Genomic DNA, 26,075 nt, shown 5'->3' on the forward strand with positions numbered 1-26,075 from the left:
CTGTGACTCAAAGAGATGACTATACCCCAGGCTAGAGACGGTGTTTTGCACATAAGCCAACCATGGGATAGCTGTCATGTTATCTGAATTTAAGGAGTGCCATGGAGATTTGGTCCTCCGTGAACCCAATACCCAATTCCAAATGTGCAATTAGGCTTGCAGAGGATTTAGGAAAGTCCAGCAGCCTGCACAGAAACCTATTTTAGTGTACTTGAAGTTTTGTGCAGGCAGTACCGCCCCAGACTCCGGCTCCATTAGTGCCCACCGATAGGCACTTACTTTCATAAAGTTGAATCATTTCGTATACAGGCTTGTGGCCTAACACTTTTGCAAATCTAAACATTGCATCTTCAGCTGCACACATCTTTTGAGCCCTTTGGATAAGTAACCCGTCCCATGATCCATTTGCCTCCAATAAAATACCAAAGTAGTTGAAAAAAGGAACTTTTTCAAATTGTGCAATAATTAAACGTTTTTGAATCATGTGTTTTGAACCACAAGTCCTAATAAAATATTTTAACTGATTTACCTTAAGTTTTAATCTCAGCATAAAATCACTAAACTCGTTCGGAAGCTTTTGAAGGGCATTTGCGGTCAGACCTAAGAGAACCGCGTCATCCGCATTGAGCCGCACAGGGACCGCCTGCATACCAATCCTAGGAACATCATCACAGCAAGCCCTTAAAGCGGTGTCTAGGGAATTCATGTATAAAAAAAGGAAAGGCGCCAATGTGCAACCCTGCCTCACCCCTCTAGTCACATTTATTGGGGAAGTACAATCCCCATTCCGTGTAAAGCGCACCCTCATTGCGGAGTCTCGATGCAGGTGTTTTATCAGACCACCAGATGGGTCTCAATACGCGCCTGTTCCATTAGATCCCATAGTATGCTCCTATTTACAAGGTCAAAAGCACAGGAGAGGTCCATAAATGCCACCTGTATGGCCCTTCTCCTGCCTTGGGCATATGTGCCTATGATGAGAGTTAGATTAAGGGTTTTTTCTACAGTCCCTAGACCTTGTCGAAAGCCATACTGGACAGGGTAAAAAAAGAGCGAGCCTCTGCCCAGTTCTCCAAATCGCCCAGGATTACCGTCCCATGATGTTTACCGTGGAATCAATCAACGCGATTGGGCGATAACAGGCAGGGCAATTGAGATTCCCTTTATCATAGATGGGTACAATGACGGCTTTACTCCATAAATCTATAGGTTTGCCTTTCACTGCAGTCCTCAATACACAGAGTGTATTTTCTGCAACTGTTGTATAGAGTGTACACCGTTCTTCCTAGATAAGTATTGATACTCTGTGGTGTATTTCTCATGAAAGTTTCAGTGTTTGCAAACAGTGTGGTATAGAATGGACTTTCTCCATAGAGTAAACACTGTTTACAGTGAGCAATGCTCTACTAATATCGACTTCTTTTCTCAATGTAGGTTCGTGAGTGTCAGGGGTTTCATATAGACAAAAATTGTCTCCAGTACCACATTTGTTTTGGGACTGACAGTCACTATTTTTAGGAACTAGGGGGTGTTGGAACTGGGTAGCCTGGCCTAGGGCAAGACAAGCACTTCAGAGGCACAGTGTTAAGGTTGCAGACCACCCAAGAATAAAACCACGCAATAGCACACAAAAGAAAAACGCTACACCAAAAATGTTAGGAAAATATGAGCTGTTTTATAAAAATAATATACTCTCTGGTTTAACCCTTAATATCCACACAGGAAAAATGTACACTTGGTTCAGGGGAAATTATAACACTGTTTGTCTGTGGAAAAAGAATCACAACTCAATACATGTGACTTGTAAATATGCTAGTCTTTCACCAGTACTAAATTGACATTTTATGCAGATTCCCTTTTGGAGAAGAAAACCTATTAATTGGGAAAATTACTGTAGTCCCCACTAAGGTGCTACTTAAGTCACCAGCTTTTACATCACTAGAGGTTCTATCATTCAACTTAGGCAAAGCTTTTAAACAGGTTTAAACAGGACTCATACTCTATAACTGATCTCAGTACTTGCAATAACACCTTGGATCTGTAATGCAAATTATCACCAATTCCTGTAGCACATTACCTTTAAATGGGCATTATACAATATTTGGCAATTAACCTTTATGCCCACTCAGGCCAGTTAAGTATGTCTTGCACTAGATTCCTGCTCCTCAGAGCTCCTAATCCACCCTGGGAGGCAAATTGTTAGGCACAGGCATAAGTTAGAATTATTCCTTGGGCTTAGAACTCCCCTGAGGGCCCCACTCCTTACTGTAGCGTGGAGACGATGTTGTCCCAGTCTCCACGCGTCGCTGCTCTCTTGAAGCTCCCTCGAGGTCTCACTGGCCTCACACTACTCCCTCCCGCCGAGCCAGCTGCTTATTTGAGGCTGGGGCGGGGGAATAGCGAAGAGCGCCTTCAAAATACCCCCTTTTCCGCTCCAACTACTTTCTTGCTCCTGGGGTGAAGGAAGAACAGAGCGCGCCCTTCCCAGGCCCCCTTCTCTACTCGCGCCAGCTCCTTCCTGAGGCGCTCGAGTGAGAGGGGCGCACTGGTTACTGGAGCATGCGCGGAGCGCTCCTCGCTCCTCAGTGGCTGCTCCCGCCTTTGCAGATCCGGCTCCGCCTCACGGAGCCCGGCGGCTCAACGGGGCATGCGCGGGAAGGTAGCGTCTCCTCTCTAGAGACCGTGCTGGACACACCGCGCTGTCCCTCTTCTCCTCTCCTCACCTCTGGGGCCGCAGTTGCAGGTCGGAATCAGCGCCGCCTCACCTCGCGCTGGAAATGGCAGAACGGCTTGACAACTCGCCGCCTCTGCTCCCTCAGCACGCAACCACCGGCTCCCACGCAGAGTAACTCCTCATCCCACTACCTCCGCTGCCACAGGTAGGAAGGGGCTCGCTGGGGGTGTAGCGCAATGGGGCTTCCCAGAAGTCGGTCAGCTACCAATTTAATGAACTGAGCAACAGGGGAGGGCACCAGGATTAGCCCTAATTCGATCAGGATCCTTAAGCTGGCACAGTCTCTTTTGGGATCCTTAAGCTGGGCAGAGGACTGCGCTCCGCAGCGCTGCAGTCTCCTTCTCCTACAGACTTCCCCTATAGTATTTAGAACAGGGGCAAGCCAGGCGCCCAGGGTCTCCAAGTAACTTCCCACAGCGGGGCCAGGACAAGTAACCAACAGGGGAGTAATGGGTTGGACCAATAAGGCAGATTCCCAGTCCAGGGGGTCAACCCTCAGTCTAACCTCTTTCCCACCCTCAGCTACCACCTGTCCTCCAGCTGACTTCCACAGGTAGACAAAATGGCTGCCCCGCATTCCGCCTTTTATAGGCTGCCCTTCAATGGTCCAGCATGGACCAGAAGGTTCTGGAATGCCCTATGTTAAGCTATGGCCAAGTTCTAGGTGCGACAGTTGGGGCAGTTGGTGGCCACCATTTTAGGTGGTGCCAACTTTCCTGTCAGAACAGGCCTCAGGGCCTGAGGTAAAAGATTATGGGGGGAAAAAGAACACCTATCCCCTTGACCAACACCTAAAAAAAATAGTAGACAGAAAAATAATAAGGGTATGAGGGGCAAAAAGGGGACAAAATAAATAATAATGAGGAGGGACTGCGCAAAAAAAATCCAGACAGGTCTAACAGGGAGCATATCATCAAGGGCCTTATTTCTGCTTTTCTGGCTTTAAAATCCCGAAAAGCGGAGATGTTTTTGCCCTATCACCAAGAGGGTGCTAACATGCATAATCGTATGTTAGCAACCTTTTTTCCTGCACCTCCCTTTGCATTTCTAATGAGAAGCAAAGTGGGCGTTCCTTCCCAGAATAACTGGAGAAATGTCGCTAACCGACATTTCTCCAATTATCAATGGGCACGCTAACAAGCATAGCGATAAGAAAAGTAGCACTAACCGTGGTTATCACTACTTTCCTTACGCCTGCTTGTAGTTTGACTTAACCATGATATCCAATGGAAGGTGGATATCATGGTTAAGTCTGCCCTGCCCTATCACCAACGTTTCGTCAATCATTGTGCGATTATTGCTGGATTTCCAGCGATAATCGCACAATATGTAGCTATTGCTGATATTTCTATCGCTTTTGAGATAAGCGTCGCTGATAGCGCTCTATCTCAGCGATAGAAACCAGCAATGGCCGGCGATAATTATCCTAGCGCTAAGTGCGCTTAGCGATAATTATCGCTGGTTCTTGGTGATATGCCCCTTGCCTTTCTGTGAACAGTTGTATACGGATTGACCACCATACACAGGGAGGGTTATGTGTATATGTGGTTGATTGCTAATGTGAACTATGCCAGGTGTAAATTGTAAGGTATAAGATTAATGTTGCACATAATTCATACTTTCTGCACCCAAGAGCATTGTATCTGTGATGGCAGTAATGACACCTAATATTCTCCTGAGCTACTTAGTAATTACTGTCAATCCTCCACTCCACTGCCATTGTAATTTATAGAGCGCTATGCTGGGAAACGAAGCTTGGATGATTTCATCAGTGATGTCATCAATGATGTCAAGTTCAAGTTCAAGTTTATTTTATTTGTTTGATTAATTAAAATCTTACAAAAAAGCAGCTAAAACGTCACCAATTTTTTTAAATTTTAAAACAATCGGTTTTTCAATTAATTTCCAAAGAGTTAAATATATATCATACACATTTAATTGTCTAATAGTCTGTCCTTTATGATTGTTTCAAAAACTGTATTATATAAAATCCATATTCACATAGTCTGTTGTTTGGTCAAACGAAAGCCTCCAATTTTTTGTGTACCGCACAAAGGAATTTGACAAGTGCAGAACTCATTGGCAGATCTTCTGGATTTAGACTTGCGATCAGGGCCTGTCTACATGTTCTTACACCACGCATATTAAACATTCTTTTAAGCATAGTTTTTCTTTCGATTTCCAGATCCGGACAAAGACACAATAGATGTAAAATGTTTTCTTCTCCTAGTTTACAAAGCCCGCACAAGTTATTTTCTTGTAATCTTTTCCATGGAGCTAAGTGACATGGGCCTGGAAAGAAGCCAAATCTAGCATTAATAAAAATGTGTTTATCTTTCTTAGACCATGGTGTTTCCAGGTAAGTTTGAACCTTTTTATTCTTAAATCCGGAGACAATTGACCATGCATGGCTGCGTTTAACCAAAATATCTTTATCCTGAATCAAGGAGAGGTAATTAGTGAGTTTGTTTATTGTTTTTTTGAAGCTCTCCGACGTAATTGTGGCTTTCCAGATGGGTGTTATACCAAATTCTGCAATTGCGCTATTTAAGTAGGAGCTGCCATTTGTGTTTGATTTATTATTTACTTCTTGCCACAATAAACGGGACATTTCGTTATCCTGATCGTTTTTTATTCTGTTCCATACTTTTAGTATGTGCCCTTTCCTTGCGTAGTATTGATTGTTTAGCCCAAACTCCAGTCTCACCTGGGCTTGTGAGGCATTCTTCGAGAGAGAGAATAAAGATCTATACGTTTTGGCCACGGCGACATTAATAATCTCAGCATCTTTACCAGTGAGTGCTTCACTACCATAAGTTAAGGCAGGCAGGAGTTTTGCAGCAATTATTTTTAATAAAGTGCGATAAGACAAATCTCCTGTTGATTTCTGAATGATTTTAAATGCCCCTACAAGGGAGTTTGCTTTCCTTGTAATATCTGTTTTTTGTGTCAATGATGTCATTTGAGATCCCATCAGGGATGTTATAAATGATGTCATAGAACATGTCATGAGTGATGTCATTTGTGAGGTCATAATCAGTACATGCCGGCAAATTATAGGTAGTGCTGCTAAATATAACTGGTCAATTTCTGTGTTGTTTTTTTTAGTTCAAAACAGTAATGTTGTCAGTGACTAATTCAACTAACTATAACATAACTTTGACCTCTTTTTACAGTATATATTGGTCGCCGGTAGGTGTTTATAGTTAGGACCAAAGTTTCCATAGGAAAACCTTTTTTTGTGCTGCCAGTAACTTTGGCGCTGCTTGACGAATATTCGCACAATTTTCAAAAAGCTTCCCCTTTTTCATTTAGCTGCTGTGTTTATAGTTTTTGAGTTCATACATGAGGCGAAGCAAGAAAAAGGGGGCATACAAAACGCGGTTTCCCCATGTTATGCCTATGAAGTTTTTCTTTAAACATGACCACAGTCCAACCCGCTGAACAGAATGACACCAAATTTGGCAGAAAGCTTCATGTTGGTCCAGGAAGCGTATGTGATTTGGTGTAAATCCTTTCAGTAGTTTCTGAGATATTTTAGTTAAAAAATATAGATATCTGGGAGCCCAAAATCATACTGAAATTCGACTGAAATTTGATTGGCTGCCAACACTTCAACCGGAAAGTGTTAGCAGCCGTCTTGGGGCTTGGTTAAACCAAGTCCCACAAAAACTGTTTAGAAACACCATGACCCCAAGGGTCTCGTTTGCACAAAGCAGAGCAGAATTGCTTTTGGACAGAGGCGGCTGCATGTTAGCAGCTCCTGCTGTCAAAAGCAATGCCAGATCCCACAGGATGCGGGGAGCTGGCTGGGACCGCAGGGGCCTTCAGGCTCCTCCCACGTTCCCCAGCACGGGAAACTAGGTGCCCTCTGTGGGACCAGTATAGAAAACAACGGTTCCAGTGGAATAATACATATACGTTCTTTAGTCAATCCAAAGCATAATAGCAATATCAGCTGAGGGTTAGAGGGGATGTTAGAGACAGAGATAAAGCTCATGACACCAAGGTTCATATCATAATTAAATTTGTATTGTTTTCAAATGAGCAACCGATAGGTTAACAGAGGAACCGCTGAATGGCTGGATGCGTAAGGGAGCCCACGGTGGGGCTGTAGAATGATCAACCGACTTAAAGTCGGATGACCGCTGGAAGCTGGTCGATGTGTGCAGCCCACAATGGGGCGGAGGTGAAATGAGAAATGCCACAGACAATGCCTTGGGCACCCAGCTAGATAGCCAGTCGCAGTCTGACGGGATCCAACTGCTGTGATTTTACAGCCCCACCGTGGGATCCCTTACGCATCCAATCATCCAGCGGTTCCTCAATTAATCTATCGATTGCTCATTCACCGCTATCAGTGAACTTGTGAGTAATTTTTTACTCTCTGTTTTTTTAACACACACGTTTGGCACACCTCACCAAAAGTGAATGAGCTTTGTGAAACTCAGATGTCCCCCACTGCTTTGGTCCTGACGAGACCCCTTATTCATAGTCGGGTCGAAACGCCGTTGACGCTTTATGGAAGCGAACCACATAGACAGCGCCTATGATTGTATATAGTCGCTGAAACATTCTGTTGTCCTTATCATTCAATAGTCGTTTCCTTTAGAATATATATTTTTGGAAACCTTGTAAATATTTTCACTTAATGTCACTCAACTGTTTGTTCTTTGGTTCTTCGAATACACTTGGGACACTCCGCACTGTTTGAAACCTATTGTGTACAATTTATATGTTATTTACTCTTTTTGAAAACAATACACATTTAATTATGATATGAACCTTGGGGTCATGAGCTTTATCTCTGTCTCTAACATCCCCTCTAACCCTCAACTGATATTGCTATTATGCTTTGCATTGACTAAAGAACGTGTATGTATTATACCACTGGAACTGTTGTTTTCTATATAAAGTACGCACCCTGGTTCCTAAGGGAGTAGGGTTCCCTCGTTTTTCCTTCTGACTCTGTGGGACCAGGGCACCCACAATTGTGGCCAGGTCCCGGGGTATCGGGTCCATAGGCCCACAATTGTCCTGGGAGGAGGGCCATGCAGCCCCCCTCCCATGTTAAAAAAAAATTAAGAATAATAAAGGGCAGGCCGTGGGGGGTGGGGTTCCTAAGGCTAAAATTCTGCCAGGGTAGGGAGTCACGCGGCCTCTCTTCATTTATCTTCTTTTTTTAAATGAAAAAAGTGATGGGGTCCACAGGGCCATATTCGGCCGGGGGGGGCACTGTGGCCCACCTCTCCATTCTAAAAATACCTGGCCCGCTGGGGGTGTGGCCCCCCTTCCCTTATGTATGTATGTATGTAGGCATACTTATAGAGCGCATCTGTCACCCAAAGGGCATCCTGGCGCTTATCATAAAAAAAAGAAAAGGCTACCAGCAAGGTGCCTGAGGTCTCGCTTTCTTTCTGCACCACACTACAGTTGTGCCTTCTGGCACACTACAGGATGGCTTGTTGGCCCCGAAGGACCCTCTAGAGCAACACAGCAGGATTGCTAAGGGGTGTGCAGAAGCCACGCCCCTTTCTCCACCACTTTTTAAACATATCTCCTGGTGCACTTCTGGTTGGGGGATGAAGTCCCCCAACAGAATTATTGTTGGAAATAACTGACCCCACTGAAGGGGAGGAATTGAGACTACCACTACCAGCATGCAATTCACTGGAAGATGCATGCTGGATGAAATGAGTGGCAGTCTGCACCTGACTTTCCAAATCACCTGCCCTATGATTAAGATGCTCGAGGCATCGAAACACGTCAGGGACACCAATTAATCAAGTTGTAATTGCTGACTCCGTTGAATAAAAGTTCGTGATGAACTGTTCCTTGTTGGAGTGCGTCTCTAAAGCTCGGGGGCTTTTTTGGAAGGATATATATATATATATATATATATAAAACATACTGTCCCTGGATGATGTCATCAATGATGTCATTTGAGATGTCATCAGTGATGTCACTGACCATGTCATGAGTGATGTAATATGTGACTTCATCAGCAGTGCATTGCATGGGCGAGAGTTATCGTTAGCTCAACTAACTATAACTGCTGAATTTCTCTGGTTTTGTATGAGTGAAATGTCCATCTAACTATAACGTCCCTGAAACGTGTTTTTTTCAGTGAATTTCTAAGGTTTTTTAAATGCTAATTTCTAACTATAACGTCCCTGAAACCTATGTTCATTTCAGTGAATTTACAAGGTCTTTTAAATGCTAATTTCTAACTATAACATAGTAGTCGCGTTTGCAGAATGATGCAGTAAGGGGTCTGGGCCTGTGACCAGCACTCAGGAATTCCACTGCCTAGGACTTACAAGAGTTACCAGGAGGGCTACTTGGCCCCCAAAGTCCCTCAGGTAAAGTAGACTTCATCCCTCAACCAGAACTGTGCCAGGGGGTGCGTTGGCAGAGTGGTGGAGAAAGGTGAGCGTGGCCTCCGAAGGCCTCCTAGCAATCTCACAGTGTGGGACTTACTGGAGGTAACATGAGGGGTAGTTGGCCCCCAAGGACAACCTTGGGGGCCAACTACCCCTCCTTTTAGCTCCAGTAACTCCCACACAGCAGGATTGGTAAGTTCTCATAGCAGACCACGCCCCCTTTGCAAACACGCTCTCTGGCACGCTCTTGGATGGGGATTAAAGTTTCCTTCCTTGGTGGGGGTCCTTAGGGGCTAATTAGCCTACCTGATACCTCCAGTATGCCCCAGATAGTGGGACTGCTGAGAGGTAGACACAGGCCACACCCCCTTTCTCCAGCACTGTGCAAATGCACCTGCTGGGGCACTCTTGGTTGGGGGATGAAGTCCCCTTGCCTCCTGAGGGTCCCTGGGTGCCAACTAGCCCTCCTGTTATCTCTAGTAACCCCCACAAAGCTGAATTGCTGAGAGTGGTCCGAGGCCACGCCCCCACTTTACACCCCTTTGCAAACACGCCTCTTGGCGCATTGCTGCTCGGGGGATGAAGTCCACTGTAGTCCTGAGGTCCTCAGGACACAAAAGGACCTCATCTCCCCACCAGCAGTGCGCCAAGAGGCACGTTTGCGGAGTGGTGTGAAAAGGAGCGTGGCCTCGGACCACCTCTTAGCAATACCACTGAGTGGGGCTCACTGGAGGTACCTGGTGGGCTATTTGGCCCCTAAAGACCCTCAGGATTTAAGGGGGCCTAATCCCCCTAACCAGAACGCTACAGGAGGTGCGTTTGCAGAGTGGTGCGAGATGCCGGCTTCTCTTTTATTTCTATATTTTTAAAAGGGGGGCTTTGTGGCCCCCTTCTCTTAAGTTTTTTGGGGCCCTTGTGATCCCATCCCCCATGGCATGAGTCATTTATTTCTTTTTAAACTGGGAATGGGGCTGCGCGGCCCCCCTCCCGAGGCTGATTTAGGCCCCGGAGACCCCATCGCCCAGAGCAAGACCACTTAAAAAAAATGAAAACTACATTTAAAGGAGGGGGGCCGTGCATACCCCTTATGAGGCCTTTTTTAGCCCCAGGGACCCCATTCCCCGGGGCTTTGCCTCTTTTTTTAGTTATATTTGTACGGGAGGGGGGCATGCATCCCCCAGAGCCCCAATGCCCCTGCAGTCCCTGCTGGCTCCCCACCTCCTGAAGGAACCAGCATTGTTTCTGGTCACAGGGAACTGCTAACATGCGCCTGCCTTTGCCCAAAAGCAAATTTGCTTTGGTTCATAGATACAACAGCAGTTTTTCTGCTCTCACTTCCATAAAGAGAAGCAGAAGTTTGCAATGCTCCCGCCCTGCCATTACAAACTGCAATGTCCCCGGGGAGGGCACCCAGGGACATTGCTGGAGCCAGCCCTAGGGGTTTCAGTCCCCAGGGCCAAAGAGGGCTCCTGGACTGGGGCCTTGCGGCCCCCCTCCCAACTGGTTTAAAGTCCCGGGGAGGTGGTGGTCCCCGGGGCAGGGGGTCCACAATGACCCATCATATTTAAATGAAGAGGGCCTCAGGGAGGTGGTGGTCCCTAGGGCAGTGTGGAGGGGCAAGAGCCCCCCAAACATAGTTTTATAAAGTAGCCCCGGGAGATGGCAGTCCCCGGGGCTTGGGGGGGTCACAAGGCCCCCACCCTATATTAATTAAAGCCCCGGGGAGGTGGTGGTCCCTGGGGCAGCGTGGGAGGTGAAGGAGCCCCCATGCATTTCTTTAAAAAAGCCCGGGGAGGTGACGGTCCTCGGGGCTGCAGGGGGCTGCTTGCCCCATGCATGATTAGCAAAGCCCTGGGGAGTTGATTGGCACCAGGGCTGTGGGGGCCACAGTGGGCCCCCGCTACACAATTATGGACTGCCCCAGGGCCCTGGCCCACCCGGGGGCTTAAAACAAATGAAGCGCAGGAGTCAGCACTTCGTTTTTAATTTATATTTTCGGCCGAATTCGCGTACCGTACGCGAATCCCACACACAAAATTTTACAAAATGCTTTCTTTGGCCTGGAGCACCCCCTTAGCACGCATAGGGGGTCAGGGTGTTTCTACCCTGCCCATTATCTTGTTTTTCAACCTTTTTTCTTGTGACTCGGTTCAAGATGGCTGCCAAGAATTTTTGGTTTGGAGTGTCGGCAGCCAATCAGAATAAAGCCTGTGATCGGAAGGGTTCGCGGATCCACCATGGTCAACAGATATCGATATTTTTCTATTTTTGAATTTCTCAGGAACTACTTACCGGATTTTTACCATTAAAAAAAAATGCTTTCTGAACCAAGAGCTACCTTTTTGCCAAATGTGGTGCAATTCTATTCAGCAGTTCGGGCTGTAGCTTTGTCTAAAGTTCCTATGGAAATTAACATGGGGAAAACGTGTTTTGGGCCCCCCCTTTTTTCTCGGGCCCTGCTTGACGAATCACTCCGAAACTTTCAAGACAGGAGCTGACCTGAGTGAACCATTAGTTTTGAAAATTTCGCGAAGATTTGTCAAACCATGCCAGATACTGGCAACTCAAAACAGCTTTTCCTATGGAAACTAGGTCTTAACTATAACTACCTACTGGCACTCGCCAGTAGGTAATATATATATATAGAGAGAGGTTAACATGACCTGATGTGCTTATCATGATGTAATTACTTCTGATGTACTAGTTAGTGAAGTAACAACTAATATTCCATAATAACGTGGTGCAAAAACAAACAAACATGACTGTCAGTGGTCTGTATTATAAACAAAAGTAGAATAAAGAAACCATGTGTCTGAAATAACGTAAGTGTCACTATGTACAGGAAATGAATCCCATCAGCCCACCCATATGGCGGAGCATCATCATTTGGTACTTTTATGGATACTCGTATAGATAGGGAGACACACCTGTTGAAGTAGTGTGTTATTCTCCACTTCACCGAGACCACCAGCGATGGATCCAACCATAAAATGACAAAGGAGGGATAGAATGGTGTGGGATATTAGTTGCAGTGAGAAAATGTGTAAACAAAAGTGTATAATTTAAAATTGGCTACCATGACAATAAGGAGTAATTTTAATAGGGAACAATCATGGTGTCAATGTTAAAACAAAAGTGTATGACAGTTTGACATAATAACTGTGAGGAATAGATGGTATAGTGGTCAAAGCCGAGCAAGCCATTGGAGGCTAAATCAATGGTGGACACACAACAGCATCCAGATATTGCCCATCTACGGGAAGATGCGCAGTTTAAACTACAAGCTCATCCATGGATGAAAGACACTCAAGGGATAAGAGTCTACAAAGGCCAAGTACAAGTAGTCTGGGATTAAAAAGTGCTAACGGATGAGAACATAAGGGGCCCAATTCACAGAACTAATTTAAGACAAAATCCTAAACGTACTACTTTTGGTATTCACAGAAGTTAGGATTTTGTCTTAAGTTTGTCTTAAGACAGACTTGAGACAAAATCCTAACTTAAGACTGTCTTAAGTCTGTCTTGAGACAAACTTAAGACAAACTTAAGACAAAATCCTAACTTCTGTGAATACCAAAAGTAGTAAGTTTATGATTTAGTCTTAAGTTAGTTCTGTGAATCGGGCCGAGATCATCTAAGGCCCGGCTGCTGAGCCTGCAAACTTCAAAAGAATAATGATCTACAAGTCATATTCCCAGAGGCCAAACAGGCTCTCAGTTTAGTTAGAATGGAACCGTTGGGACCCCGCTGCAGCGTGTTGTTTATCCATAATACAGTGATATATTGACACATCGAATGGGTCAAAAGTCCTCTTTAAATATGTATAATAAATACAAAACATTTGCCTTCTGGTGAACCACTGTTTTTGATCTTTGGTTTTCTTGGTGTGCTAGTTTCCTAAGCAGACAGTGAGCAGATGTGCAAGCCCAGGGGCTACTGCCTCTCTTTCAGCAGATGTATGTGAGTAAGAGGTTGATTTCATTTTGAATGATATATTGTGGTGGGTGAAGGAGACTTGTAGCAGCGGCCACCGTCATGTCCCACGCGTCCACGATGCCAATGTCCAGATCCTGCAGCAGGGTGTTCATGATTTGGTAATGAATGTAGGCATGGAAGTCACTCATAGGTTCCAAATTTTCAGGTTCAAGAGAAGTATTCTCAGTTTTAATGACGACTTTTGTCTCTGGGCTTCTTAGAAGAAGTTGCTGTATGGCTCTGCGGACGTTGATCGCTCTTCGAATGTAGATGTGTAGAGGTAATGGTCGGAAATGTGCGCCAACTGTAAACGCAATGGCGGTATGCTTATTCCCTCCTATATGAGCAATCTGTTCAGGGAGAGTCTTGTCACCTATCGATGCCAATGAATAAAAATCACGGAATATGAATGGAATCCCATGTTTCCGGAACCAGATTTTGATGTTTCTTTCAGTGTCCACATTTAGATGTGGTTTTTCCCAGTCATAGCCGTGGAGGTCAAGTTCCTTGAGGTCTGAAATGTAAAAACAAGACATTCTTACTGTATAACTTCTGTAGATTAAAAGGCCTCCTGGGATGGGAAACAAGGTGGTAGACCTTTAGAAAGAAAGATACCTGAATGGTTAAAACACATTGTTGCAATCTATAAACCAATGCGGAATCAAAGGTCCGCTGAAAGGCCTGTTTATTAATAATTAATATTTACTTTTTTATGTAGTGCTTCATGCTAGATTTCTGCCTTTTCTAAGCGCTGTAAATTGTAGATGGTATCATTACTCAAGTTATGGGATTTTATTCATCGACCCACACAAGGAATGAATGCTGAGACTTTTTTTCTTTGGAGATTGACTTCATGGCTTATGGCATGCTGCCTTTTGTCATCAGCAATTGTTAAACTCAGTAAACTATCTTGCTGATTGTAACATCAATATGCTCTCTGGGCCTGATTCACAGCACTAACTTAAGATAAAATCCTAAATTTACTACAATTTTGGTATTCACAGAAGGCACTTACTCATTTCGGTATTCACAGAAGTTAGGACTTCTAACTTTAGGACTCCTAAATGCCTTCTGTGAATGCTGAAAGTCTTAAAGTTAGGATTTTTCTCAGTTTTGGAATAGTAAAGTCTAACTTTAGGACTCCTAAACTGAGAAAAATCCTAACTTTAAGACTTTCGGTATTCACAGAAGGCATTTAGGAGTCCTAAAGTTAGAAGTCCTAACTTTACTACTCCTAAACTGAGAAAAATCCTAAATTTAAGACTTTTGGTATTCACAGAAGGCATTTAGGAGTCCTAAAGTTAGGAATCCTAACTTCTGTGAATACCAAAATGAGTAAGTGCCTTCTGTGAATACCAAAATGGTAGTAAGTTTAGGATTTTGTCTTAAGTTAGTTCTGTGAATCGGGCCCTCTGTTTTAAGTTATTATGTAACTATACTTAACATATTTGTGGGATACGCTGAGGCTAATGTGTATAACATAGGGCAGAGGCCAGGAAATGTAGCCCAGAAGGATGTGAATAACTATCTTCCCTGCATGATTGTATACATGTCACTCTGGATAAACTCTAAAGGGAGCAATCATTAATTTCAAAATCATTAACTACCTGGTAAGACCCACTGAAGCAACTGTGAGATCAAATGGAATAGCTCTGGAGCCCACAATCCTACACCCATCACACCATCGTGCCCTCTCAGAGAACTGTCCACTGTAGTCCATGTGAGAGATAAGCAGTACCTACTTCATGTCCATGTGCCATCCCCAGGCTATCGTCATCCGTGCACACAATACCGGCCAAAGGCCTGAAGGTGGAGAGGTACGTCCACACAGAGGAAGTAGGACCGGGGGAAGGGATACGCCCCCCCAAATAATACTCAATATCAAGAAGTATCCCGCTCAAAAGAAACTGAAATATTGGGTTTAGGCACAATTCTCTATCAAAGGGGTGATCGTATGCTACTACCAACACTGGGAGCAATACCTCTTTGTATAGTAACCCTCACACACTCTAATAGTGTCACGCTTCATCATCGGGTTCACACTGGCTCCTACCGTATTTCAGGGAGCGCTTTTGAGAAAAAGCCAGGGGGGTTAAAGATTAAAAATCCACCACAAACTCCAGGTATCCCTTTAATATGTAGACATGGCAGATATTAAAACTAAAAGGTAGGGTATTCCCAGGATACACTGGTGCTATGACCCCAAATCCATTGCCAACATGTTTCAGCATCCTACGCATGTCCGAAAGATCTTCCGATGGATCCCCGCCGAAACCAGGAAGACGGTCACCCAGGCTCTCGTCACCAGCCGACTAGACTACGGGAACACCCTCTACGCCGGAACCACAGCCAAACTGCAGAAAAGACTCCAACGCATCCAAAACACCTCCGCATGACTCATCCTGGACATCCCCCGCCGCAACCACATCTCCGGAGACCTGAGAGACCTGCACTGGCTCCCCGTCAGCAAGAGAATCAAGTTCAGACTCCTCACCCACGCACACAAGGCTCTCCACGACCTGGGCCCCAGGTACCTCAACAACCGCCTGACCTTCTACACTCCCACCCGCCAGCTACGGTCCACCAGCCTCGCCCTCGCCACCGTTCCACGCATTGGAAGAGCCACCATGGGAGGAAGATCCTTCTCCTACCTGGCAGCCAAGACTTGGAACTCCCTCCCCATCCACCTCCGTCTAACCCAAGATCACCTCTCCTTCAGGAAGCAACTCAAGACCTGGCTGTTCGAGCAGTAGCGGACCCCTCTCCCCCAAGCGCCTTGAGACCCTCCCGGGTGAGTAGCGCGCTATACAAATACAAATTGATTGATTGATTGATGAACGGCCTTATGGGTCCACTGCTTTCTCCAGGGCAAACCACAGCGAGAAATCCCTCCCTGGAAACATCAACAGAGTAGAAAAATTCAATTAAAAACGGCTTTTTCCAAAATAACGCTGTATGGATATACTTATCCTGGATGTGGCGTTCGCTCAAAGGTTTGTCTAATTCAGGCGGACAGCGCACGTCCCTCGAGTGCAGAGCAACCGGGGCAGTCCTGTAGTCAAACACCTATCAAGGATCCTGGCCCCACGGCGGCACCTCTTTGGGTTCTGCAACTCACACCGGGAACAGTCATGGTGCCTTTTTACCCTCTCATGTCTAAGGAAGAAAAGTCCTGGCACCTCTACACCCTCTCAGGTTCATGGGAGAAAAAAGGCAAGACCCCTCTTTGCCTTCTCATGGTCATGTGAGAAGAGAGTCCTGTCACCTCTACACCCTTTCATATTCCTGGGAGATGTGTTTCGCTCTTTGTTGAATTAAGCGACTCACGGAAAGCATAGATCATTTGCTGTAGTGCAAGAAGATCCCTTCGGTACCTTTCAGACTAAGCAAAGCACACTACATTGAAAGTGTTGTTTAATTGTCAGTATTCCACATTTCGGTCTCTTCTCAGGCATTTGGGTGTGTTTTTAAGCCAGAAGACAATACTGTGCTCTAGATTGTGTCACTGCTGAAGCTAATAGCTAACAGTGCTGGAAGGGCAAGGAATAACCTGCCTTTGGATGAGGCATACAGGTGGAAAACTGTTGACTTCACCAAGGCTGGCACTTGGGGAACAAAGGAATACTTGACATCAAACTAAACCCCTAAATTGTAAGTCAGGTACATAGAGGCAGGAATAAAACTGTGGGTGGACGTAACTGGCATATTTCTCTCCAGTGCAATAATTTGTAATAACAGCAGAATGATGCGTAATTATGTGTAATTTCGTTAGAAGCGTTAACCAGCATTTAACGCTATTTCCTTGGTGCAAAGGCACGAGGATGCATTTTACACTACGAAAGTAGCACTAAATGCGCCCTTGAACCATGGCGTCAGGGTGCCTACATTGACACTAGGCGCCGAAACGGCACCAGTGCCAGCAGGTGGGACTTGAATGCACTGCATTGCCTAAATATGTTGCATTCCTCACCTTTCATTTTGGCCTATGGCAGTGCAGCAAGCTGCCTCGCTCTGATGCCCTACGCCGAAATGCCATAAATGAGACCCTAAGCTCAGACCCTTAGTCTAAATTTAGATTTCAGGTCTATAGTTAGACTCCATATCTAAAGATAGACTTTAGGCCTAAACTTAGACATCTAGTCTAAAGTTAGATTTACTTTAGGTCTAAACTTAGTCTTCAGTTCTAAAGTTAGACTTCATATCTAAAGATAGACTTTAGGCCTAAACTTAGACATCTCGTCTAAAGTTAGATTTACTTTAGGTCTAAACTTAGTCTTCAGTTCTAAAGTTAGACTTCATATCTAAAGATAGACTTTAGGCCTAAACTTAGAAATCTAGTCTAAAGTTAGATTTACTTTAGGTCTAAACTTAGTCTTCAGTTCTAAAGTTAGACTTCATATCTAAAGATAGACTTTAGGCCTAAACTTAGACATCTAGTCTAAAGTTAGATTTACTTTAGGTCTAAACTTAGTCTTCAGTTCTAAAGTTAGACTTCATATCTAAAGATAGACTTTAGGCCTAAACTTAGACATCTCGTCTAAAGTTAGATTTACTTTAGGTCTAAACTTAGTCTTCAGTTCTAAAGTTAGACTTCATATCTAAAGATAGACTTTAGGCCTAAACTTAGAAATCTAGTCTAAAGTTAGATTTACTTTAGGTCTAAACTTAGTCTTCAGTTCTAAAGTTAGACTTCATATCTAAAGATAGACTTTAGGCCTAAACTTAGACATCTAGTCTAAAGTTAGATTTACTTTAGGTCTGAACTTAGTCTTCAGTTCTAAAGTTAGACTTCATGTCCAAATTTTGACTTTTGGTCGAAGTTTACCTTTGTGAATCGAGGCCAAGACTTCAGGTCTAAGTTTACCTTTATGAAACGGACCCTTTCTAACTTTGTTCTCCCACCATTTTAGCCTAACCAGGCCTTAGGGGAAACATCCATAACAACGCGGGCATTACCCCGCACTGCTATTACAACGCTGCTATTACAACGCAAGTCGTTACAACGACTTGCGCTGGAGGGCGCTGTAGGATAGGGAATAGTTAAATTTTCTATCCAACACCTTCCCTACTGTCAACGTGGGCTGGAGTTGGAATAGAAAATTAAACTATTCCACTATCCAGTGCCCCCCAACGCAAGTCACTGTAACGACTTGCGTTGTAAAAACTGCGTTGTAATGGCATGCGGGGTAAAAGCCCGCGTTGTAATGCCGTACAACCGGCCCTAGAGAGAGGAAGGTGACCTCTTCAGATATCTTGTTTCCCAGCACTTTACACTAACCAGGCCCTAGAGAGAGGAAGGTGACCTCTTCACATCTTGTCTCCCATCAATGTGCATTTTCCACGTCCTCGCAATACCCCGGGAGGGAGAAGCTTTGACCCCTTCATACCCTTACATACTCTATCATGAACTCACTAGGTCATACTTTCTCATGTCCCAGGGAGTGATGAGTGTGACCCCTGTACACCCCCTCCCAGACCAATGTGAACTCACCAGACCATGCCATTTCATGAGTCTAGGGAAGAAGATTTAATCTCTTTAAACCTTTGGACCAGATGTACAAATATTTTGCGCTTTGTTTGCATCAGAAAAGTGATGCAAACCAATACAAAATGTATTTTTTTGTTATTAACAATCTACTGCAAAACTTGTTTTACACTGGAAAGTTGCCCAAAAGTAACACAAAGCACTACTTTGAGTTACTTACCCTCAAGGAGACATTAAATGGGCACTCCCTTGCAAACACCCATGCTTTTTGACTCTATCTACTCACAAGGGCTTTGCGTTAAAATAAATACCACTTGAAAGCAGGTGTTAAACGGGGAAATGTTTTCATTTCTCTTTTCTTTGCCAACTTTGCGTGTGCGCTGCACTGTGTAGCATACATACATAATAGGAAAAGTTGTCAAAGTTTCCTAGACATATTATCTTGTGCTGGAAAGGAACTCTTCCACTACAAAGCCTGTGCTAGACTCCCGTACACACCCTTACACTGTAGTGGTAGTGCAAAGGTGTTTGCATGGTGCTCAACTGCAAAATTCTGCACCGCCACTATGGTGAGGAGAGGGGAGGACTACGTCTCTGTATATATGGTGCTCTCCTGCTCCCTCCCTGTTACACAACGCAGCACTGCATTCTTGGGTGCTGCATTGGGGATAGACCGCCACCTCAGATGAGAGAAAACCAGTAACACCTGCAGATCAAAGACTGTGCTTTCTGAGACTCACCATATACTCCAACATGGCTTCAAGGCATCTGTCTCTCTAAAAAATCTTCCCACAGATACACTTGGAACCCTCTGTTCCTACATCTTGTCATTGTGTTGTCACTTCCTTTTACATTCCTGTACTTGAAAATGTGAAGTACAGCTGCTGGTATCAGGTACAGTCTGACATGGGACACACAGATAATGGCAGGCCAGTAAATGTTCACATGGAACATAAAGACAATTATGATCTGGTACGGATTGACATGGGACGTACAGCTGCTGATCGTATAGTACAGGCAGATGTGGCACAGGCAGCTGATGCTGTGGGGGTGACTTACTTTTAAGAGTGTTCATGAAGTAATCATTCCACTGCACCATGGTGGAGTCCCCGATGAGGTGGAGGAATTTCCCCTTCAGACAGCTGTTAATCTCATCCTGTGACTGGAACCTGTTCATGCTGCAGGAGACCGGGCGCCAGATGTTTTGGAGGTAGTACCCACCGGGCAAATGAGGCTTCATCCCTGTCTTGCACTTCTGCTTCACAGGTTCATTTCTATCTGAAAATTCAAAGGGTGTCAATATCAAGGCCAAATGAAGAGGACAGATAGATAGATCTTTAAACAAAGAGAAAGGACCTCAACATTTACACACAGAATCAGATAGATAAAGGACTGATCAGACTAAGGGCTCGATTAAGATGCGGTTCGAAAATAATTCCAACTGAATCGGTCCGGGAATGGTTTCCGACTGACTCGGATCGGGAGAGTTCAACTGACCGATTACAATGCACCTGGAAGCTTCCAGATGCGATTCGGTCGGACTCCCAGTGACTTCAATGGGAGCCTATGTCCCAGCCGAATGACAAGGCTCCCCTTGACGAAAGGGGTGGATGTGAAAATCAGGGCACCCTGTGGCAACACTGTGCATGCTTGGATCGGGTCGATACGGCTGCCCGAATCGCGCATCGTACTTGCTCATTTGGAAGCCGGGTCCATTGCGCTCCATGATTCGGCTCCGAACGAGTCGTATGGACAGATTTGGGTTAGGGAACTATTCAGTTGGCGCGGACGCAATCTTCGCATTGCACTTGGTTGTCTGGAATGGATTACTAGTCAGACGGAAAAAGTGGCTCCTAATCAGATTTGGCCATTCTGGATCCCGTCAGGAGCCCTTCCGGCCAAGATCATAATCGGGCCTTAAGTATAGATGCAAAACTGTACAGACAAAATCATAATGTTAGAAAACTACAGTCGTTGTGAAAGGGCCATGCCCTCAGCTAGGCAGCAGAGTAAAGACTTCAACCACAGAGGCCCCACATTCAGACCTTAAACTGTACAGGTGGCAGAATGAAGATGTGAAATTGTACAGAAAGTCTTGATCCTGGCCCAATGATATAGCTCATTAAAAAAATTGTCATTCAGAGATTTTCATTTTTGATTTGTGCTTTTGGATCATTAGAGAAGTAATTTAGTTTGGGTAGACAGTGCTGATCGGGCGTAAATTTTCTGGATTAAATTTAAAAAAATGACAGATGTGTTGCAGTGATGATGTAATATTTCAGGAACCATGAGACATATATAGTTAATTTTGGTGTCAAAACATAGGTTTTGGGGGCAAAGTAGTCTTATGGAGACAGAAAATAACTCTTCATAGCAACCCTTCTGCCGTTTTTCAAAATGGGGGCTATAATAGACGAAAAAGAGATGTAAATAGATATTGAACAAATAATAAGGGTTTTTAATCCTTGTAAGTATACGCCAAACAATATTTATGATATGAATATGAAAATATGTTTATCGTTCCTGTTTTAGACACATTTTCATAGTTCACTTTATTTATTTGTTTCCGCAATCGCTTGTGGTGCACTTGCAGAATCTTGAACATTTGAGAGGAGCATATCGACAGGGACATCTTTTTTAGCACAGGTTTTGCAAGTACATGTGCGTGTATATTCTGTGGATAGAGGCTTTAGATATTTCATAGATCTTGCACCGAAGATCGTCAAATGTGTGACAGTCAGGACTTGTTTTTCACACACACAAGGTATGTTTCTACGTCTTTAAAGTCACATTCGGCCTCTGTCTCAGCAAATCCTTTTAGAAAGCTCACAGGTTCCGCAGCGAAACCTCCAAACTTTGTTCTAATTTTGCTTCTAGTGCCATCACCTGTAAGAATGTGGGCCTTGATAAGAACACTGGGCAACTCTGGGTCAAGTTTCGTGTAGAGAATAGGAGGCCAGATTAAGGGGCCGATTAGGATGGCGGACGGACTTGCGTCCGTCCGCCACCCTTGAGGAGGAGGGAACGTCCACAGGGGCTGCGGCGTTCCCTCCGTGCTGATTAGGATGTGACCGCCAGGGTGGCGGTCACATCCTCTATATTTAACATTGCGGCGGGTGCAGCTTCAAGCTGCACCCGCCGCAATGTTAAAAAAGCATGTTATACATTTACATGCACAAAGCGGCCGGCACCGCACGGTGCCTGCTGCTTTGTGCACGCAAATGCAGGGGGGTACCATAGGTACCCCCCATGTGCACCCCCCACCCCCCATTCACCCAGGGGGCCCGCAACGGGCCCCCAAAGTGAATGTCCGTATGCTTTTCCATGGCGGAAAAGCCGCCGTGGAAAAGCATGTATTCACGAACATCCTAATATGGCGGACGGTGTCTCATAGACACCGCCTGCCATGTTATAGCTTTTCCGCCACGGTCGGAAGCCGACCGCGGCGGAAAAGCGGCGGACGGAATTCCAGACCCACCAGCCATCCTAATTTGGCGGTGGGTCTTTGGAGGCTCCGCAGCGGTTTTTCCGCATCCTCCAGGCCGGCGGACACTTCCGCCGGCCCGGAGGATGCGGAAAAACCGCCATCCTAATCGGCCCCTAAGTGTCGTTTCTCGCCTGTTCCATAACATACTCATAACTCTGACAATCCTTGACTTATGAATATTGCAACAAATCTAAGTAGCTTAATAATAAGATCTGTGGCATTTGACAGTTCAATGACTCGATTGGAACCATTTCGAACAGCCCACTAAACATATCGCACAACACGAAGGCCAGCTTCCTCCAATTTGCCGTTAAGTTCCTGAACCATATGGCCTGTACCTTTTGAATATATCTCTGCAGGCACCAACTCCTCATTGACAATCATTCTACTTGCAATAATTGGAAATTCAGTGTTCCCTGAAGCATCAGCAATGTTTTGGCAAATTAACATCTCCAAGTTCATCTTGTTCCATGTTGATGACCAGAATTCCTTAAGTTGCGCAGGTATAGGTGTCAATTTTGAATGCAGGCAAGGTCAATTGTTCCACTTGTGGACATTCATCTGATTTTCTCACATTCTTTGACATAGTTCAAGATTATTGTCAAAGACAGTGTGCAGTTCTTGCCAGGTGCACACTTACTTGGATATCTATAAAACAGTCTGAATAGCGACGGCTCCATGGTGGAGGAGGTTTGCCCCCTGCCAGCTGCTTCAAAACAACATGAAAATTAAAGAGAAAATAAAACAATAATAAGCATGTGTTATTATTGTTTTATTTTTCTTCTAAGTCTTTGGGGGCAGGGCACTGGAGATGACAGGCGGCAGAAGGAGTGGTAAGTGCACTGTGATCAGTGCGCATGACGGGGTGGCCCGCCATCTCAGGCCAGTCAAACTGTCAGGAGCACTGAAGCTGTTTCCATCCCGAGCTGTGTTGATGGGTTGGTGACAGCAGGCACAGGCTCCCAGTCTCACTGTGAGTGCAAATTCAGAGCGCTCAGGCCAATCCTGACACTGGGCTCATGCTGCCAGCAGCATGAGAGCAGTGTCAGGATTGGATGCAGTGGAGTCTGGGAGCTGGTGCCTGCAGAGGAGATGAGAAGAACAGCGCTAAGTTAAGTTAAGTTATTTTTATTTTATTTTGTCATGTATTGTCCCCCGTCTCACCACTCTTCAACAACACCAGCTGCTAACGATTCGAATGATCTCTCCAAATTTTTGCATGGTTGAAATCTTGAAAATTCACCATGGTGACATATAATTCACACCAACAGCAGTTTTTAATGAGGAAACCTTTTTCAAATTGAAATTCTTCAGGTGAAAGTTTTTTTTTAGCTATTGTACGAGTTTGTGATTTGCTGGTTTGGTTGCAGCATCTCCATCAAATAATGTGTTTGTTGTAAAAAGATCATGCAACAGAATGTCCTTGATAAATTCACCGCTTTCTTTTGCTACGTTCATCTCTCTATGTGCTTGCAAAAGTATTTTTTTTGGGACCTGTTTTGTAGTGGCTGGTTGGACGAAACTCCTACTATAGCAATTAAAGCATGGAAGTTTATCTTTAGTGAATATGTCAAACAGCTTTTTCTCTTTCAATACCATGTGCAGTTCTTGGAAGGTGCACACAGACTTTGATAACTGTAGAAAAGTCTGAACAGCTGCGGTCCTCGGCTATGGCGGAGGAGGTTTGCGCCCCCCGCCAGCTGCCTCAAAACGGAAGGAAAATAAAAATAAAAAGATAAAAAACATGTGATCATTTCATTTTTCATTTCCTGTGGAGTTTTTTGGGAAGCGCCATAGGGATGATGGGCTGCAGGAGGGGTGGTAAGTGCTCTATGATCGGTGAGCGCGATGGTTTGGCAGGCCGTCGCAGGCCACCCAAACTCTCTTGCGCAGTGAAGCTGTCTCTAAGCTGAGCTGCGTTTCTGGGTTGGAGACAGCAGGCACAGGCTCCCAGTCTCACTGGGAGTGCAAATTGAGAGTGCGCCGGCTAATGCTGATGCTGCTCTCATGCTGCCATCAGCATGAGAGCTGCATGAGGATTGGCCGCAGTGGAGTCTGGGAGCCTATGCTGCAGAGGAGAGGAGCAGAAGAGGGCAACACCGCTGGTAAGATACTTATTTATTTATTTTGTCATGTGTCGTCCCCCAACCCCGCCCTGCCACTCTTCAACAACACCAGCCACTATTGAGTCTAAATGACCTCTCCGAAGTTTTGCAAGGATGAAATCTTGACCATTAGCAATTTTGACATATAGTCCACAACAACAGCTGTTTTCAATGAGGACACCTTTTCTAATTGAAATTCTTCAGGTGAAAGGTTTTTTTCGAGCTCTTGTACAGGTTTGTGTTTCACTGGTTTGGTTGCAGCATCCCCATCAAATGATGTGTTTGTTGAATGAATAGCGTATCAAGAGAGAGAGAGAGGACCAGATAGCTAGTCCGAATCCCCGGGGTATTTATATGTATCAAAAAGAATTAGCTACTTGTGACTTGTATGGAACTCTGAAAAGTCATGTCCAGTGGCACCGGTTGGGTGTATTCATGAAGCCCTCACCAACCAACCTAGTTGGTGGCATGCGTCATCATCGGGCCCACCCAGTGACACCTAATGTGTCCCGGGTGTGCTTTGACGCCTGATTACAGCGGAGCAGGTATCTTACTGGGAGTGAGGTGCAGTGAAGAATGGTGAAGTGAGATTAAAACGGCTTGGCAGGGGTCCCAGTGCCCGAGGGCTAAATTAAATTTTAATAAATGGCTCCTGTCAGCGGTTAAAAACAAGGCAGGGTGGATGTGATGGTGGTGAATTAGGACCTCCTACATCCGGTGTTGGTCGACATGTTTCAGCCAGTGCCTTCTTTTAAATCTGGCTTTCCTCAGGATCGTTTATAAGTGAATGAATATCATACGTCAGAAGGTCCTTGATAAATTCACCCTTTTCCTTTGCTACATACGTCTCTCTATGCTTGCATAAGTATTTTTTTGTAACCTGTTTTGTAGTGGCTGGTTGGACCAAACTCATACCATGGCAATTAAAGTGTAGTATTTCAGCTTTAGTGATTTTGTCAAACTGTTTTTTCTCTTTCAATACCAATTTCTCCTGCTTCAGTTCTGCAAATACTTTTGATCCATGTTCCAGGACATCTGGTAGACGTGTCCCTATATTGTTATCCGCATACTGTTTGGTCACAAAGTTGGGTATTCGCTCTGGCTCGGTCATTTCAAAGGGGGTTTCTTGCTGCTCCATGAAATGAAGAACGCTGTCAACATGTTTATAAAAACTTTCCCCTCTCTTTCCACAAGTTTGTGGTGAGGAACAGTTTCACGATGGTCCATTAATTTAAAATTTGTCATCTCTCTGAAAACATTGCAAATAGAAAGGAATTCATGGTAAACTATCTGCCATTGAGCAACATATTCACTTTTACAAGTCTAACCAACAATTCCCTCGGATGTATGACATTACAACGCATGCTTTTACCACGCATGCTGTTACAACGCAGTTGTTACAACGCATACCATTACAACGCATAGCGCTTTGGGGTGCTGGATAGTGAATAGTTTAATTTACTATTCCAACTCCAGTCCCCGTGGACACTAGGGAAGGTGTTGGATAGTAAATTAAATCTATTCCCTATCCTAGAGCGCCCCCCAGCGCAATGCGTTGTAATGGTTTTCGTTGTAAAACCTGCGTTGTAATAGCACTGCGTGGTAAAAGTTGCGTTGTAAAGGATGTTTCCCATTCCCTCGTCGCTTTTCTGTGATCTCTGGATCTTCTGTTCCAGTTTCATATCTGGAGCCGCAGCATTGAAACTTCCCTATGTCTTTCACCACAAAATGTCTTTGGATTAATTTTCTGTAGAGATATGTTTTTTCCACCTCTGGCTTCTTTACTTTTCTCAAATACCAGGACCCAAGTCCCGGGTAGTTTATGCAATGGAATTTGTGAAACACAGCAATGAGTGACTCTGCAGTCCATACATGCAGCACCTTCCCGATCAGCATGTACCATGTT

General features: G+C 44.8%; 1 protein-coding gene across 1 annotated transcript in view; it reads right to left on the reverse strand.

Moving 5' to 3' along the window:
- Positions 1–12,197: 12,197 nt before the first annotated feature.
- LOC144780829 (NXPE family member 1-like) overlaps positions 12,198–26,075 on the reverse strand; it is a 164,735-nt gene continuing 150,857 nt past the window's right edge. Inside the window, exons 6-7 of the mRNA XM_078659329.1 lie at positions 19,637–19,855; positions 12,198–13,606 (exon numbers count right to left, since the gene is read on the reverse strand). Coding sequence (XP_078515455.1) covers positions 13,065–13,606; positions 19,637–19,855 — 761 coding nt within the window. The 3' untranslated portion in view covers positions 12,198–13,064. The remainder of the gene's footprint in view (positions 13,607–19,636; positions 19,856–26,075) is intronic.

The sequence above is a fragment of the Lissotriton helveticus genome, chromosome 9 (genome assembly GCF_964261635.1).
Source record: "Lissotriton helveticus chromosome 9, aLisHel1.1, whole genome shotgun sequence".
NCBI lineage: Eukaryota > Metazoa > Chordata > Amphibia > Caudata > Salamandridae > Lissotriton > Lissotriton helveticus.